Below are 19,261 nucleotides of genomic sequence, written 5' to 3'. Positions count from 1 at the left end.
AAAAAAAAAAAAAAAAAAAAAAAAAAAAAACCCAAAACAACAACAACAAAAAAAACCTAAGCAGTATAAAGAAAATACAAGACCACCCCTTTTAAAGTCTAGCAGGCATTTTGCGGTCTAGTTTTCTGGGGGAGAAATTACAATCAGCAGAGATGCATCTCCATTTCAAAGTAGCTAGAGAGGACTCTGAGATTTGTCACAAAGAGAGATCAATGCTAGGGGTGGCAGACCTGAGCACTGGCCAATGTGTACAGGGACTGAAATGACAGCTGTGACCGCAAACACACACGGCTACTTAGCAATTAAAAGAGAGTAACATGGGGCTGGAGAGATGGCTCAGCGGTTAAGAGCACCTGCTGCTCTTCCAAAGGTTCTGAGTTCAATTCCCAGCAACCATATGGTGGCTCACAACCATCTGTAATGAGGTCTGGTGTCCTCTTCTGGAATAAATCCTTTTTTTTTTTTTTAAAAGAAAGTAACTAACACTTGTAAAAAAAAAAAAAACTTTTAGTGTTTAGGTTCATAATATACCCTATCATTTTTGATTTGCTATTGTAACTTACCAAACCCCAGTCATAGGCTGCAGTTTAAGTCATTAAAGCAACTGGATGTTGTCCAAAGTGTATAGAACCAGAAAGAGTCCATAGTCTCCCTACTCATAACTCACCATTTTACATTTTCTCTTTGAGTTTTTAACGCTTGTTACAATACCTAATTTTAATGCACATATATGTGTTTGTTACAATACCTAATTTTAATGCACATGTGTTACAATACCTAATTTTCACAGCTATTGTGACTCTGTCCATTTGATTGCTTGCTCCTGTTCCATCCATGGAACATTCCCCAAGGAATTTCCTCACTGTTGGAGACTTTGGTGCCTCCTCCTCACCTTTTCAGTATGACGTCCGATTCATTTGCAGCATACTGTATACAAGAACTCTATCTTTCTCTCCAGGTTCCTATGCCCTGGCTTCTGCCCGAGAGAACACTATATTTCCTGGGGTTGTCCCTACCCCACAGGCCTTAGGAAAGTAACCTGCTGGAAGAATGTCAAATTACAGGACAGAGGCCTGTAACAAGAATAATACCTTAGGACGGACTGCCCACATATGTGACTCTTACTATCACATTTTCCCAGAGAACTTTTTAAGCAACAATAGGCTTGACACCATAGTAATCCACAGGAAGGGGCCTGGAGTCAGCTGTTGAGGTAAAGCAGGGCAGCAGGGACCTCTGCGGAGGGCTTCCAGGGCCAGAAGTCAGAAGGAGTGTGACAACCATTAGATGAGCAGCACTGGCTATCAGTCAGGGGGCGGCTTCCTTCCACTAAGGAGGACCAGTCCCGTGAGGGCTACAAGAGGCAGGCTGAGAACTGCCTGGATGGCTGCGCTACACTGGCACCGAGGTCCAACAGTGAAGCGGGGCTGGCAGAGTCACAACTTAAGTAGGGTGACGAGAGCACCTTGGTGAGGAGGACACATGAAGAGGAGAGCTCTCTGCAGCAAAGGCCAGGGTGGGGAGAACAGGGCCCAAGCTGAGAGAACAGGAGGCAAGGATGTGATTTGAGCCAGAAAGAAGTGAGCATGCGGGGCTACGGATAGTCAGTCCAGGCAGGATGAGGAGAGCTTCCATTCTCAAGACAACCTGTGCAGGGGCAAGAAGTATGTCCAGACAGCCTCGCGTGGTTCTTCAAGAGTCAAGTAGGGCATACAAAATAAAGGTGTGTGGGGTGCCCTGTGCAAGTGGCCAGAGTCTTGGAAGCATGAAGGACTTTCACATGAAGAGCAGTGGTCCGGTTGCTAAAGGGGTGGAGGTACCATCTGTGTGTGCTGAGGGCACCCAGCAGAGGCTACTGTAACTAAACCTGGGTGTCTACATCCTGGCAGGCAACAATGGCTTTGGGATTACATAAGTCTATGGCGGGGACTGGTAAGTGGATTCTCAGAGTCAGGAGTTTCGAAGGTACGAAGCAAGCAGAAAGAATGCTAGGGTGTTGGAGTAGACTGGAAATGACAGAGCCCTCTGTGGTTGTCACTGTGGAGAATGAGTTTGTTCTAAATGGCTTGGCTTCTACCGAGCAGGTTGCTTGTTGCTCTAATAAGCACACTCAGTGGCCAGTCTTGGCTTCACAACACTACAGTCACTGAAACAATTAGGGCTTCTCAAGAATGTCCTATTCTATCCTGGAGCAGAAAAAAAAATGCAAAATTAACCTGGATTGTTTTGGGGAGTACCAGAAAGCATGGAAGAAGCTAGAATATATCAAAAGGACACAGAAACCATGTTGAAGGGCTTCCTAATAGCCAGTCAGGGATGGGGTAAACATCAAAGTCAATAATGGTAGTGCACTGTAATCCAGGGGATAAGAGTGAGAAGCAGGAGTCCATCTTGATAATAGAGGGATGGGTCAAAAGTCAAGTGAGCAGGAAATTTAGATGATTTAGCAGTGTTTCCCTCACAAGTGTTTATTAATTACAAATGGAGAGGAATGACTGCACAGAGAGAAGCCAAGTGACTGAATGAGGATGGAATGGAAATGGAGACAAATGGAAGCTGTGCTTGGTGGTGGCAATGAGCACCACACTATACTGCCCCGGGGCCACATAAGCATCAGACACGGACTGAGGGAGTTCTAGAAAACTGGCCTGTAATCTGCAAAGAGTAAAAGTTAAAAAAAAAAGGAAGAGGCAGAAAAGAAGGAGGAGCAGGAGGAAGAGAAGGAGGAGAAAGAGAAGGAAGGAGAGAAGGAAAAAGAGGAAGAGAAGGAGAAGGAGGAGAAAAAGGAGGAGAAAGAGGAGGAAGAGAAAGAGGAGGAGGAGGAGAGGAGGAGAAGGAAGAAGAGGAGGAAGAGGAGGAGGAGGAAGTGGAGGAGGAGGGAGGAGGAGGAAAGATGAGGCCTGCTCTGGGCAAAAGTGTATTTTCAGGATGGGAACTAAACATGGTATTAAAATAACAGTGTGTGAGGGTTGAAGGTGGAAATCCCATGTGTATGGGATTGTGTATGTGAGCAGGGAACACTGGGCAGTCCCCACGCTGAATGAGGTTAGCCACGGAGCTGGTTGTGGACCCAGCGGTGATGCACTCCTAAAGAAGGGCAGGGCCCAGTTGAGCGGGAGGACTACTTTCAACTCTTTACTACTAGAACGCAACAATTTTCACTTTTACTAGGAAAATAGATAATCTCAAATGTTAACTTCTTGTTGTTTTAGAGCTTTGTATTTTTACCTTCTAAATAATATAACTAAATAAATCTGACTTAATATTACAAGACATTTGGCAGAGGTAAGTTAACAGCAGAAACTGGATGATGGCCCACAAGTTGGATTGTAGGGGAGGCAGTTTGGAATTGAAAGTTTTGAGGTAAGATCCCACAGTGCAAGCAATGTAGGGTGCTCTATGCACTACAACCCCCCATTTTAGGTTACTGTTACCTAAGGCACAAGAGGAAGTGGATGTTTTTAAGCAATGCAGGGATCAACATGAGAAACAGAACAAGAAAGGGGCAAGAAAAAAAAATCCAGAAATGCTTGGCTCGGGCTGCTCATGGTTTCCTGCCAACAGCTCTAAGTGATGGCCTCAAAGCTCTGCATGGGATACAGCAAGGGGCACCGCCCCAGCCGTTGGCACCACACAGATGTGCTCACCTTCAGCTAACCATCACTTTCTTGTTAACTGAATCCCAGCTTCCCAAGTCAGAAAAAGAAGGCCCATGGCCAAACCATGCTCAAGTCATTGTATCAGGAGATCCTGCTCCATCTTACCAGATTTCCTACAGCCAAGACGTGCTCGAATTGTGGTGTCATGGGATGATGCTCCATTGCCATAAACAGCGTATTCAGAACAATGCAGATGGTGATGGCTAAGTCTACAAAGGGGTCCATGACGATCAAGTTCACAATCTCTTTCAGTTTTATCCAGTAGGGGTGACACTCCCAGATGAGGAAAGTGTTGGCAAACTTATACCAGCATGGTGGGCATTTCCTCTGAGACTCTTCCAGCTCTGGAGTAAGCAAAGAAGAAAAAGAATTCTCAGTACACACACACACACACACACACACACACACACACACACACGAGTAGTGGTTCTCAACCTATGGGGGAGTGTTGGATGACTCTTTCACAGAAGTCACCTAAGACCAGCAGAAAACACAGATATTTACACTACAATTCAAACAGTAGCAAAACTAGTTATCAAGTAGCAGCGAAAATAATTTTACGGCTTGGGGTCAGCACAACATGAGGAATTGTATTAAAGGGCTGCAGCATTAGGAAGGTTGAGAACCACCGGCACAGGACACGGTATCTTCCTCTACTTAGGTGGTTGTCACTGTTGGTGGTGTGACTGGAGGGTGCCTGCTGCTGATCCTCAGGCTTCCTTCACAGTAAGGGAGAATGGCAAGTCCCTTCCCTATCAGCAATTATCTAGTTCTACACACAGCTCGATGCTGGGTACAGGACAGATCCTGGTGGCCTGGGTCTAACCTCCCATTTCAGTTAGTTCAGTGCGCATGAGCTGGATGATCTAGAGATGGGACCTCTAGGACTCAGCAGCGATGTTACAGGTCCGAGCAGGAAGTGAGCTGTCAAGCTCGTCAGACAAGGGCACATCCATGCAGTTAAGGGTTAGAGATGCTCCCTGTAAAGGCAGTAAGTGCAGAGCCTGGCACAAAGGGAATCCTGGGATTCATGAAGGTCTGTGTTCTACAGCGTGTCATTCCTTTTTCATCAGAGCAGCCATCGAAAGTATAAACACTGAGGCCAGGAATGCCTGGGCCCAAATACTAGGCAAGACACTTACCAACAATTATGGGACCATGAAAAAGTTAAGCCATTTTTAAATTTTTAATTAATTAATTAATTAACTCATTTATTTTGGTGAAAATGAAACAAGCTGGGAGAGATGACTCAGTCAGTAAAATGCTTACTGTATAAGCATGAGAACGGGGCTCAGATCCCTAGCACTCAAGTAAGGACTGAGCATAGCAGTGCACGTGTGTGACCCCAGTGCACGTGTGTAACCCCAGAACACGTGTGTAACCCCAGTGCACATGTGTGACCCCAGTGCACGTGTGGCCCCAGTGCACATGTGTGACTCCAGAACACGTGTGTAACCCCAGTGCGCAAGTGTAACTCCAGAACACGTGTGTAACCCCAGAGCACATGTGTGACCCCAGAACACATGTGTAACCCTAGTGCACATGTGTAACCCCAGAACATGTGTGTAACCCTAGTACATGTGTGTGACCCTAGGACTTATGTGTGACTGAAGTGCATGTGTGTAATCCCAGAACATGTGTGTAACCCCAGAGCATGTGTGTGACTCCAGCGCATGTGTGTGACCCCAGGACAGAGATGGGCAGATCCCTGGAGCTCACTGGTATCCATGCACATGTGCACAAATGTGTACCTGCACACACCTATACTAACACATACACATGCACATGCATACACGCAAAGGATTAAGCAAGCTAAAATATCTACCAAGTGTCTCAGAACACCCTAGCTGATGGTGAGCACCCTGGATAGTGTATCTGGCAGAAATGCTGTCTCCATCAGAGGAAAAGGTATTGCTGGCTGCCCGCCATACATGTATGTACTATGTTTTCAGAGTATAGGCCAGTGCCCCCACTTTCAGTGAGGGCGCAGCTCACAGCTGAGGTAGCCACACAGGATGCACCCCCCATGTCCCCTCTGCCACTCTCCTGCCCTTTCCTGCGCGCATGCTTGCTTTCTCGTCCCGTAGTTTTTCTCTCCATCCCCTTGTACTGTCTTTCTTTCTCTTACCCTTACTTTGTCTAATGCCTGCTCTCCAAAAGAAGAATCTAGGTTTTCTAACACTTCATGCGGCCCATACACAACGGAGGTGAGCCAAGAATTACTCTGGCTGAAGTGAGAGCAGGAGCTTGAGGCCAGCCCGAGATGTCCTCCTTCCCAGGTGACCTCCCCAGACACAGACACATGGATGCCCTCCTTCCGGAGGTTCCAAGACTTGGGAGACTCTCGGCACTGAAAAGACACTGACAACATGGTCTCTCAGACTGTTTAGGAAGCCAAAATTAAAAAGAATGATTGGGCAGCTAAGGCAGGGAGCTACTTTTTTTTTTTTTCTTCTTTTTTTTTTTTTCCCGAGACAGGGTTTCTCTGTGGTTTTGGAGCCTGTCCTGGAACTAGCTCTTGTAGACCAGGCTGGTCTTGAACTCACAGAGATCCGCCTGCCTCTGCCTCCCAAGTGCTGGGATTAAAGGCGTGCGCCACCACCGCCCGGGCTGGCAGGGAGCTACTTAGCCTGCAGCCACATCAACCCAGATACAAGGCTCAGGTGACAAAATTCCCCTCAAATCTCAGGAAGCGGAAGAGTTGGGATCACAAAACCACAAGTTCCTCAGCCAGTGAAGATGCTCTTAAAGAAGCCTAACTTAAAACCAGCGAGACGGACATCTTAAGACCAAGGATGTAGGTCTGCAGGCCCCAAGCCCAGTTACACTGATGACATGAAAATACAACTCCCCCCAGAGCTGGGCACCCCTGTAAGCCTAGCTCTCAGCAGACTAATGGAGAAAGACTGCCACAAATTCGAGCCAGCCTTGGCTAAGTAACAAGGACTAGGCTAACTAGTGCTGCGTGGTAAGTCCCCAATTTTAAAAACAAAACCCACCAACAATCAAATAAACAAAACAAAACTTTCTAGTGTTTCCCAAGAAGATGGCTGCTGCCTCCCACTCCTCCCATCATTCCCCAGCCACGGGCTGTGGTCCAGGACGGTGGCTGTATCTTAGCTACTTAGGGTGGATATCTGACTGGTTCCCTTGTTGCTAAGAAAATGGTTGCCTTGGTTTTTGGATTGAAGGGCCTCAGTGAGAGCCACGTGGGAGTTTGCGTGGGAAAAGAAGTCTGTGAGGAGAATTTGCTTCAGCTTCTCTCTCACAGAACTCCCTCCTTTCCTAAGGTAAATTTAGTTTTCTTCCCCAAAAAAGAAAATGAAAAGGTTCTCTTATTTCCATAAATTCTTGTAGTACATATTTGGAAGTTTGGTTCTGTTCCTTTTTTATCTCCTCTCTTCTCCAAATGTCTGCAGCTCGGTGGCTCTGTGGTGGAAGAGGAAGCCCTGACTGCTCACATTTGAGAGATGACACAATTGCCACATTTTATATTGCACTAGGCTCCAAGTCTTAGCAGAGATCAAGGGGTTCTCTACCCTCCGGGCCCCCCAGAATATCCGCAGAGCTGGGGTGAGCCTCTGTGATCAGCTCCAGAGAGTACAATGAGTGTGGGAGGCAGAGAAGAGCCTTGGCTCAAGGCAGAGGCTTGTTAAGTTTCCTTTTAGCTTTTGTTGTTGTCATTAAATATTTGTTTATTCATTTATTTATTTATTCACGAATGAATCAGGGTCTCATTATGCCTCCTCATAGGTTCACTGGATCTTCCAGCCTCAGCTTCCCAAGTGACAGGAACGGCATATACACACTGTACCTGGTGTTTTCGCTGGGACTTTGCTGTCACTGATCAGGCTCCACAAGCCTCCAAGGTGAAGTACTTCTTGGGGGAACAAGCTCAGATAAGGGAGTGACGTGTTTGAAGGTGTGGGGTTTCTCCTACATTGTTTCTGGGTATTCTGGAGGGGTTACCCACATGTCTCAGTCCTAGGAATTCTGGATCTCTTTTCACAGTGCACCTCTAAGTTCACCAAGATGGAGGCGTGAGGACCAGGCTTACGGCAAGAGTCTCCTCGACTCAACTCAACAACTTCCAGTGGGAAAGAGTCCCCACCACCTCCGCACTTTTTGCTGAGCAGAGGAGGTGACAGCAGACACTAAGAGCGCTGGCTGGCTGGACGGCTGAAGGGCAGTGACGCCTGTGGCCAGCTCCAGGGAGTCAGCACTGCTCCACGCACCATCACTAACGCTCCTCTCCCCTTCCCCAACGTCTCTCCTCCCTCAGCTCTACTGCTGAGGAAAAGTGAGACTGCACTAGCCTGCCTACATCTGGCCAGCCCTGAAACACTGCTCTGCTGAGTGAGTTTGCAGTAGAATAGTGAGAGTGGGCAGAGGGACTTTTCTCCTCAAGCACAGGGTTCTAGAATTGTCCATGATAGTATCTAAGTCTTTAGATAGGCAAGAGTCTATTTCATTGGTTCAAAAGCAATTACTTAAATATTTGGATTAAGATAATATCAGAGATTCCCAATTATAGGTCTGCAAGCAGAATTTAATGCTTTTATGCTTTTATTTAATTATTTCATTTAATTAATTTCATTTAATGCTTTTAACAGAGCAGCAAATACAGCAAGGTCAGTGGTTAAAACCAGTGGGTCTTTGTTAATGTCTCAGTCTCTTCTAGCCACAAGTTCTAGCTCATCAGTCTCAATCAAAGAAGTCAAGACAAGGGAGGACATGAGGGGTATCTGGGGGTAGGATGGTACGACACCTATGGGAACAGTTGGACCTACCAGAGGTACCAGAATGGTTACAACCACAACTACGGCCATCTCCATCCCCTGAGCGATGCTTCCATCTTTTTTTTTTTTAAAAAAATGTGTGGCTAGTGGGAAGTAGGAATGTGTAGATCAGAATGGAGCTAGACAAGGTCAGTTTATAAAGTGCAAACGCCCTATGGCTTATATTCAGCTACGGCTTTAGAAGCGACTCCTAGCACAGCGAAGTCCAGTATGTCACCCTGGGCCAGGCCACTGTAATGAGCGATCAGTAATCGCTGCTCTGGATAGATAGTTCTCTTGTTCTGATGTCCCTGCCAATAACAAATGTATCTGCTAGAGCTGTTCTTGTTCTTATACACTTGGAAAGATCCTGTCTTGGTCTCTAAGTGAATAATAAAATTAGCCAAAATTTTCAAGCTAGTGTTTCTCAACTTGGAATTCTTACAGTCTGCAGTAATTTCACTGAAACATCAAGACACAAGCTTGAAGACACTCACTCTACCACACACTGACCACGACAGGAAGAGAAAACTAGAATGGACAGTGGTTGTTCAGGCTGAAGGAAGTTGCTCAATTTTTAAAAATTAGACACATGAACTGGCACGCTCTCAAGCCCAGTTATGGCGTATCTCATTCTTTGTCTGGGTACCAATACTCCTCCAGGGGCTTCTTAGGCATTCTCTTTCTGTAGCACCCCAACACACACACACACACACACACACACACACACACACACACACAAATAATGCATCCTGTGGCTAGCAGGATACTCCTAAGGGCCACCACCTCAGGGACATGGTTAGTGCTGAGGCAGAGCTGTGTGTACTCTGAGAACAGTTATAACAGTTATGTGAAGCTAAACCGGCACCAGATGGAGAAAATCAAACAAAACCAATAGGAATCCCATGAGAGGGATCCTAGTTACCAAGTTTACCTCCACAAGGAACCTGAGATCTACACCAGTACTGTGCAGAGGGTGGTAGTTGCCAGAGGTAACATGGCCTGAAGGAAGATTCTCAGCAGTTCCATGGCATGCCAAGCCGTGTCAGGGAGAAACATGTAGCCCGAAGAAGTTAGCACAGCAACACCACTGCAGATGGGTCAGGATTTGAAAGTGGCCGCTCTGTCCCTGCGGCACTAAGTCTGGTTTGGGCTTATCTAGTGACATATCACATTTTTTGTGGATGTGTGGGGTGTCTGGAGAGTGGCAGAATCAGGAACATGCTCCTTCAGCAAACATGGTTGTGAGGTGAGGTCAGGAAGGGACCCCTACCCACATGCCGTGAAGTCTCACAGCATCTACCCACGATGGTTTCACTGGAGCCTATGAGATCCTGCAGCCCTTATCTGAAGTCCTCCCTGCCTATCAGTGTAGGATGCTGGCAGGAAGTCTTGATTCTCTGAATACAGCTTTGGGAAGACAGTTTGTGACCCAGGTTTCTATATTTGATAAGTTCTATTCCAAAGGCTCACAGAGTTTTAAATGCAGATCCAGGGCCAGGGTTTTATTCCCACACACATTACACACTCACAGATCAGCTGCTCTGCTAAGCAACACAGGGCACCGACCTTCCACTAGCGTATTTGTGACGACACTCATTATGCTGTTGATTCTGTCCTTCCGTCCATAGGAGGCGAGCTGGTCCATGGAGACTAAGAGAGACCCAGGGCCTTTCTTCTTGATTTCCACCTCAGTTGTTGCCTGAAAAAAATAAATAAATACCGTAAAGCAAATAGGGTGAGTAAAATTTGGTAAACACAGGCTTGGGCCCCACTAGATCATCAGTCCAGAGTGTGAGCAAGGCCTTAAGATCTGCACTGCTTTCTTAGAGTCTTTAAAACTTTTTATTAGTTCTTTGAGAATTCCATATGTGTTTTGATTATGTGGACTCCTGGTGCAGGACAACTGTCTATATTCTGTCAATTATGTTTTAAATAAACGCTTATTGGCCAGTAGCCAGGCAGGAAGTATAGGTGGGACAACCAGACAGGAAGTAGAGGTGGGTCAATGAGAACAGGAGAATTCTGGGGAGAGGGAAGCTCCCTCTGCAGTCCTGTCCAGACACAGAAGAAGCATGATGTGACTATGCTTAAAAAGGTACTGAACCATGTGGCTAACACAGATAAGAATAATAGGCTAATGTAAGTTATAAGAGTTAATAAGAAGTCTGAGATAACAGGCCAATTAGTTTATGATTATTGTACACCTCTGTGTGAGTTCTTTGGGACTTAACAACTGTGGGAACTGGGCAGGACAGAAACCACAGTTAACAGACCCCCTTTGCCAACATCCCCAGGTCCACTTGCCCCCTTCCCTACCCACCCTTACTTCGTGCCCTCCTTCCTCTCCAGCAGCTACACTTGCCAACAGCTCCTCAGCCAGGGCGACTTCACACCCTCCTCCCTGGTTGGGATTTGGTCTGGCCCTGAGAATTGCAGTAAAACTGGTCTGGCAAGATATCCTGAGAGTAGCCAACCACTTTCTGATAGGATTTAGGTCCTGCTCCCTAAGACATTTAAAGCAAAATGAAATAAAAAACTTGGCCCTATAATCCTACTCACTTTAAGAAAGAGAATGTAATAAGTTGGCCATGGATCCTATTAAGTTCTGTGGATGAGACCAAGTCATTTGAATTTAGTCAAATCTTCAATGAACCAAGAATCTGGCTAGGCCCTGAGTACCTTCTCTGGGTAAGCATAAAGCAGGCTGACTACAGCCTGGGCCTGACAACCAGAAAGACTGTTTCCCCGTCCTCCTCTCACAGCCATAGCATTCAGTTGGAGTTGTTTTCTTGACAAAGTAAAATTCACCCCGCCCAGAACTCCGGAGGCTGAGATCCTCAGATGCTGCTTCTGCCTGGAAGAGCGTCACTCCCTGCCCCTTCCAAATGGTGACTATACATCAGCCTGGCTCCAAGCTACAGAAGAAAGTGTGATAAGACTGATCTTAAGTATATTGCACCATATGCTTCTCTGGACATTTAAAAATGGGAAATTAAAAAAAATATCTCATTTTTATGCTGGTGTGGTGGTGCATGTTTTTAATCCCAGTACTCGGGTGGCAGAGGCAGGTGGGTCTCTGTTCCTTACTGCCCTTGGACTATGCTCTTTGTGACTATTCGACATCAGATCAGTCTTCACAGATGGTTTAAAAACCACCTCTTTAGTAACCATGCTGTCCCCTGTATTATGACACGTTCCTGCTCCTTCCATGGTGGTTTGGGTAGACAGTCACCATCTCCACCACAGGAAAAGACATGTTTGTATGAGACTTGAGAAGCATGCCACATTAGCTCCAAAATGACCTTGGTTGTCTTGGAAATAAAACACTTCTGAGGAGCAACTCAAAACCCCCTGTCCTTATATTTAGATCTGAAGGACAAAATTTATCTCATCAAAGTGTTTACTTACACTGCCCTACTGACAACACGCGGTTCACGCGGGTGTTTATGTAGCAGAAGTAAAGAAGAAATGGAGAGGAGAAGGAACTGCTTTCCTTGGGATTCCTAACTGTAATACTATAAAGACATCTGTATATGTAAGAACAACTTAACTGCTATCTCAGATAAATAGACATTTCTCTGAGAAGCCACTTTTTGCTAGTTTCCATTCTGATAGAACATTTAATAAATCAGATTAATCTACTACACTGTAAAAGTGATAATCATGTAAAAACAAACACACAAAGGCTCTATGTATTAGACACTTCTGCCATTGGGTTGACTCTGGATTGTACTGAGTCAACCTTCAACCAATGTACAGTGTATAATGGCAGAGGGTTTCCAGAATGTTCCCCTCCAAAGGATGATGACTAAGGAATGGGAAACTACATATAATGACTTTGATATCTTACTATCTTTTTCCTGCATCTGTATAAAATAGATATAAATTCTTCAGAATATTTTAATAACCTTAAAAACCAAAATTAGTGAAAGAAAAATCTACAAGATCAAGTGAGCTTACTAGGTTATCATGTAGGAGTCCTTCCTAGGAGGCCCACATTCTTGCCTCTGCAATGCTGGGGACTGGACTCAGGCCATGGCTTCTTTACTCCCAATCCTAGCTGTTGTTTAAAAAAAAACTCCACATAAACCACAAAAAAGTTGATCTTCAAACTTCTTAAGGCAGAATCACTATTATTCCTGTCTTCTTATGGCAAATGTAAGGAGGTCAGAGAGTACAGGGACCAGCAACTGGGTTTAACTGTTTGAGAGACTTCTCATCATAATAGATGGACAAAGAAAGACATTGTACAATAAATCCAAATTTAAGCAGTATGTAGTCCACAGAAGGCCCCAGAAGAAAAACTTCAACCTGAAAATGTTGACCACCCTCAACAAAACACAAGGAATAAATAATCTCTGACCAGCAAGTCAAAAGAGTGGCAGGGAACCCCCAACCACAACAGTTAACCAAACTGTTCTCTGATAACCTTTAACATCAATTCCCCAATAAAAAGGCGCAGAATGGATGTGAAAACAGGCTCCATCTTTCCTTTGCACCCAGGAAACACACCTCAACATCAAGGACAGGCTCATCTTACAAGGATAGAAAAAGATATTCCAAGCAAATGGGCAGAAGAATCAAGCCAGTGTGGTCAATTTAGTATTTGACAGAATAGACTTCAAACCAAAACTAATCTAAAGAGAGAGGAAAGGAGACTATGTACTCATCAGAGGAAAAAAATCTACCAAGAGGGTATTGCAAGTCTGAACATTTAGACACCAAACACAAGAACACCCAAGTTCATAAAATAAACAAACAACAATGAACTACTATTACAGCTTAAATCACATATTGACCCCCCACACTGATAATGTGTGACTTCAATACCCCCATCTCGCCAATAAACAGGTCACCCAAACAAAATGCTACAGCTAAACGATGTTATAAGTCAAATGGTCTTAGTAGGTAGTTACAGAACAAGTCACTCGAACACAGAAGAATAGATCTCCTCAGAACCTTATAGAGCTTTATTCAAAACTGACCACGTACTTGAACATAAAGCAAGTCGTCTCAACAGATACAAGAAAAATGAAAGAACCCCCTGCATCCTACCTATCAGACCACCATGGATTAAAGCTGGATACCAACAACAAAAGAAACAACAGAAAGTTAGTTTATAAACTCACTGGAAATCGAACAACTTTCTACTGGATGAAAAATGGGTCAAAGCAGAAATTAAGGAAGAATTAAACACTTTTTAGAATTGAATGGAAATGAATACACAGCATGCCCAAACCTATGTGACGTGAGAAAGGCGGTCTAAGACACAAGTTTACAGAGCTGTATCGACACAAAAAATTGGAGAGATCTTGTATTAGTAACTTAACAGTACACCTGAATACTCTAGAAAAAAACCAAAGAAATAATAACCAAAAGGATTAGATAGCAAGAAATAAACTCAGTGATGAAATCAATAAAAACAAACAGACAAAAATCAATGAAACAAAAAATTGGTTCTTTAAGTTGACAAACTCTTAGTGAAATTAACTAAAAGATGGAAGATCAGACAAAAGGGAAATCCAGAGAATCATGAGAACAAACTTTAAAAAAAACTATACTCTACCAAATTAGAAAATCTGAAAGAAATGGATAATTTTCTTGATATATACCACCTACTAAAGTTGATTCAAAACCAGAGAAGAAATTTAAAGAGACGTACAACCCCAGTGAAATAGAAGTAGTCATTAAAAGTCTCCCAAATAGATAAAAGCCCAGGGCCAAATGATTTTATCACAGAATTCAACCAGACTTTCAAAGAAGCATTAATGCCAACACTACTCAAATTATTCCACAAAAGAGAAACAGAAGGAACACTGCCCAGTTCTTTTTTACAAGGCCATAGTTATCCTGATACCTAAAACACATAAAGACCTAACTTAGAAAGGGAATTACAGGCCAATTTCCCTTATGAACATTGATACAAAAATTCTCAATAAAATACTTGTAAACCAAACACAAGAGTATATCAAAGAGTATATCATTTACCATGACCAAGTAGGCTTTATCCCCAAATGCAGGATGGTTCAACATAAATAAATTGATAAATGTAATCTATCACATAAACAGACTGAAAGACAAAAACCACATGCTCATCTCATTAGATGTAGAAAAGGCCTTTGACAAAATCTAGCACTCATTCATGATAAAAAGTTCTAGAGAGATCAGAGATACAGGGGACATACTTCAACATAATAAAGTTAATTTACAGCAAGCCCACAGTTGATATCAACCTAAATGGAGAAAACCTCAAAGTATTTCTACTAAAATAGAAGCAAGACAAGGCGCTCACTCTCCCCATACCTATTTGATTATAGAACTTGAAGTCTTAACTAGAGCAATAAGACAAGAGAAGGAGACCAGAGACCTCAGTCTAAGGCCAGATACACTGACTCTGACAGCGGAGAAAGTAGTGAACAGTCTTGAACTCACTGCACAGGAAAGGCTTTCTGAACACTGATAGCACAGGCTTAAGAACAACAAATAATAAACAGAACCTCACGAACCGAAAAGCTTCTGCATGGCAGAGGACACCATCATTCTGACAAAGTGGCAGGCTGCAGAATAGGAAAAGTCCCTTGTTTTTTGCTTTTGATTTAACCAACTAAAGAACTAAGAAAAACTAGATATCAAGAAAACAACCCAATTAAAAATAGAGCTAAACAGTGTTCTCAAAAGAAGAAACACTGGAAGAGATGTTTGACATCCTTAGTCATCAGGAAAATGCAAATCAAAACCACTTTCAGATTTCATCTTAAACCTGTCAGAGTGGCTGAGATCAATAAATAACACAAATGACAGCTCATGCTGGTGAGGATGTGGAGTAAGGGAACACTCATCCATGGCTGGGGGGACTGTAAACTTGTTCAGCTGCTACAGAAAGCAGTGTGGTGGATCCTCAGAAAGCTGGGACTAGATCTACTTCAAGACCCAGCTACTCCATTCAGGCATATACCTAAAAGCCTCTGCATCTGTCTTAGATAGGGCTTCTATTGCTGTGAAGAGACACTGTGACCATGGCAACTCTTATAAAGAAAACATTTAATGGGGATGGCTCGTTTCCAGTTTCAGAGATTCAGTCCATTATCATCATGACAGGGAGCATGGTACTGTGCAAGCAGACATGGTGCTGGTTGCATCTTGACCAGAAGGCAGCAGAAGTTGATTGACAGACTCACTGTGGGAAGCTTGATCAAGAGACCTCAAAGCACAGCCCCACAGGGCCACACTTCCTCCAACAAGGGCACACCTACTCCAAGTCCATACCTCCCTGTGAGATCATGTGGTTCAATTACCTTCAAATCACCACAACATCCCACCACAGAGACACCTGTGTAGCACTGCTCACTGCTGCTCTATTCTTAACAGTCAGACACTGGAAGCAGACTATTAGCAGATAAGTGGATAAAGAAAATGTGGAACACCAACACACTAGAATATTACTCAGGTGCTAAAAAATGAAATGGTGGTGGGGATTGGATCACCTAAACTCAGGATAAGTTAGTTCCGTCTCTTCTAACCCAAATGCAGGGTCTATCAGGGTGCTTGGCTACTGATGTACAGCCTCCTGAACTGAGTCCTTCCCACAGAGACACTAATGCTTCTGCAGGGGGCTGGTTCTGACCACAATTCTCCAGATTTGCCCAAGGAAGCTCCAACTTCATTCCAATTCTAAATTGCTCCCACAAGAAATACACAACTGAACTTTATCTGCCAGGCACTTTTTCTTAGAACTAGTATAGTGTTTGAAACGTGTCCTGAGAGCCTTTGCAACCATCAGCCCAACATCCCATTCAAACATTTCTACATTCTCATGGGAACAATCTACAATAACTGCTTTTCCTCAAAGGGGCTTTACAGTCTTAGAAGGAGACCATCCTCCTAAGTCAGGCAAGTCAACTCTTCTATCCCTAGGGCCAAGAGAGGGAACGGAGCATGAGGAACACATGGGAGATAAGACTGAGCACTCAACATCAAGGTCAGCACATCTGACCTTCATAACAATGAAGACCCTCTCTCGGGGAGGAGACAAAGCTTGGACATTTGCAATCTGCCTCAATAGGTTTTCAAGTTCAGTGGGATTTCTGGGTGCTGGTGGTACCTGTTTTCTTTATGAGAAAGAGCAAAGATTCTCACTCTCCCAGTTCAGAAAGAAAGACACAGAAAGTCTCCTCCTCCCATGCTTCAGCACAAACCAAGTGCAATAATTCCTGAACCATGAAAAAGAAAACCATCATTCAATCCCAACCACACAATTAATGAAGATGTGAATGTTTTTTATGAGATGCTAATAATATAATGCCTGAAGTAATTTTTTAAACTGTTATTTATTTTATGTGAATGGGTGTTCCCTGCATGTATGTCTGTGGAGCATGTGCATGCAATGCCTGCAGGATCCAGAAGAAGAAGGCATCAGATTCCCAGGAACTGGAGTTACAGACAGTTGAGAGCTGCCATGTGGGTGCTGGAGATCAAGCTAGGGTCCTATGGAAGAGCAACTGGCGCTCTTAACCTCTGAGCCATCTCTCCAGCTCCCCTTCTTCTGTTGTTTTAAGCAGTGTATTGCATTTCTTTTATTTTCTTTTTCTTTTTGTAGAGACAGGGTTTCTCTGTAGCTTTGAAGTCTTTCCTGGAACTCGCTCTTGTAGACCAAGCTGGCCTCGAACTCACAGAGATCCGCCTGTCCCTGCCTCCTGAGTGCTGGGATTAAAGGCATGTGCCACCACTGCCTGGCCCATATTGCATTTCTTAACTGAACTCAAAGAACAAAAATACACATGTGGTGTAACCTAAGTGTGGACACTGGCGCTACAGCATTAGTGGCTCCTCTACCAGCCAATGAAACATGAACATGTGTGAAGACAAGTTAATTCTTGGTTATGGGCACACTCCAACATGTCTGATAGTGGGGTTACTGTATCTCTGCCCAAAGAGACGGTGACTATTTTCTGGTATAGGCTGCCAGTTAGTAATTAATACCTTAAATTTCATAACAAAAATTATAATGTCTAAAATAAAAGTATTAATATGTCCTTTTAAGAAAAAATGACTATTTCCCTAACTTTGTAAAGAAGCTAATAGTTTAGCTGTCAGAAATATTTCTTGGGCTTTAGGAGACCTTGGTTTCACTTCCACATATACAAATTACCAACTCTCTCGCTGAGGACAAAAATCACCACTTTATAGTGTGGTCACAAAATTATGTGATCGTAAGATGTGGTGGCACATCTACACGTTCAGTACTTGGGAGGGTGAGGCTGGAGGATCTTGAGTTCCTTGCCAGCCTGGCTTACATATAGCAATCAAGGCCAATCTGAACTACACAGTGAACCTTGTCTCAAAACAGGTAACTAAATAAACAAAACCCAAGAGTTAGAAACGTAGCTCATTCACAGAACACTTGCTCAGAATGTGCAAGGTCTTGGGTTAGACACCTAATACCACAAACAACATGGATAGCTGATAGATACATAAATAAGAAAATCACAAGGAAGGGAAAAATAACTAACAACTTCTCGTCCCAAAGGCGACTTCCATAGTCTTCAATCAGTTGTCTTTTCCCCTCTAAGTCTGTCTTTATGTGGATCTGATCTCAAGCCACATAACAGATGCATCCTACTTTGTTTGGTTCTTCATGGGCTGTTAATGCAACGAACACATTTTCCCACACCATTAACAACCAGCCCTAACCGAGGCATTATGGCTTCTAATAAGAGGGTGCTCCTAGTTATGAAGACCCTGAGGATGACATGTGATGTGGGATTCCCCTCTGTATGTTGTGAATATGTTTTATTACCACTGAATAATAAAGAAGTTGCTTTGGCTTATGGCAGGGCAGAATAAAGCCAGGCGGGAAGTCCGAACAGAGATATAGAGAAAGAGTAGGCAGAGTCAGGGAGATGCCATGTAGCTGCTGAAGGAGACGGACACTGGAAACTTATTGGTAAGCCACAGCCTCGTGGTGATACACAGATTAATAGAAATGGGTTAATTTAAAATGTAAGAGCTAGCTAGGAATACATCTAAGTCATTGGCCAAGCAGTGTTATAATGAATATAGTTTGTGTGATTATTCAAGTCTGGGCAGCTGGGAAACAAAATGCAGTCTTCGCTTATAGATATGCTCTTGCCTACTGCCTCTTCCTGTCATGGTGGAGCTCTGGTCTCCTGGCCTTGGGACTCTTCATTCTGTCACCATCATCCTTAGAGCCACTTTAAAGACTCTCCTAAGTGCCTACTTGGTACTGGACACTAGGATCCTCTGAAGCCCCAGGAAGAACTCTGTAGGTCACAGTGTAGGGAGGAACAGAAGCCATACTCCACAGCTATCTGCTCAACTGAACCTCAAAAACATTTCGTCCACACAGTACAAAAGAAGCCACTCACCAAACTAAACCTAGCCAAACCCAACTTAACCCAACCCAACCTAACCAAACTCAACTCAACCCAACCCAATCAAACTTAACCCAACCTAATCAAAGCTAACTAAACCAAACCTAACCAAATCCAACTCAACCCAACCAAACCTAACCAAAGCCAACCCAACCCAACCCAACCCAACCAAACCCAACTCAACATAATCCAACCCAACCTAACCAAACCTAACAAAACCCAACTCAAGCCAACCCCAATCAAATCAAACCTAACCTAACTCAACCCAACCAAACCTAACCCAACAAAACTGAACCTAACCAAACCCACTCAAACCCAGCCAAACCAAACCTAACCTAACCCAACCTAACCAAAAACAACCAAACCTAACCAAACCCAAGCCAAGCCAACTGTCAAGACTGACCATACCTTAAGCTGAAGTTGAAGACAC

General features: G+C 43.9%; 1 protein-coding gene across 1 annotated transcript in view; it reads right to left on the bottom strand.

Moving 5' to 3' along the window:
- Scn8a (sodium voltage-gated channel alpha subunit 8) overlaps positions 1-19,261 on the bottom strand; it is a 176,080-nt gene that overhangs the window by 39,568 nt on the left and 117,251 nt on the right. The window contains exons 13-14 of the mRNA XM_050122500.1: positions 10,007-10,139; positions 3,765-4,003 (exon numbers count right to left, since the gene is read on the bottom strand). Coding sequence (XP_049978457.1) covers positions 3,765-4,003; positions 10,007-10,139 — 372 coding nt within the window. The remainder of the gene's footprint in view (positions 1-3,764; positions 4,004-10,006; positions 10,140-19,261) is intronic.

Source organism: Alexandromys fortis, unplaced genomic scaffold (assembly GCF_014885135.2).
Source record: "Alexandromys fortis isolate MF-2015 unplaced genomic scaffold, M_Fortis_MF-2015_v1.1 scaffold_216, whole genome shotgun sequence".
Lineage (NCBI taxonomy): Eukaryota > Metazoa > Chordata > Mammalia > Rodentia > Cricetidae > Alexandromys > Alexandromys fortis.
The sequence above is the reverse complement of the archived record's forward strand: the minus strand, read 5'-3'. Positions and strand labels throughout refer to the sequence as shown.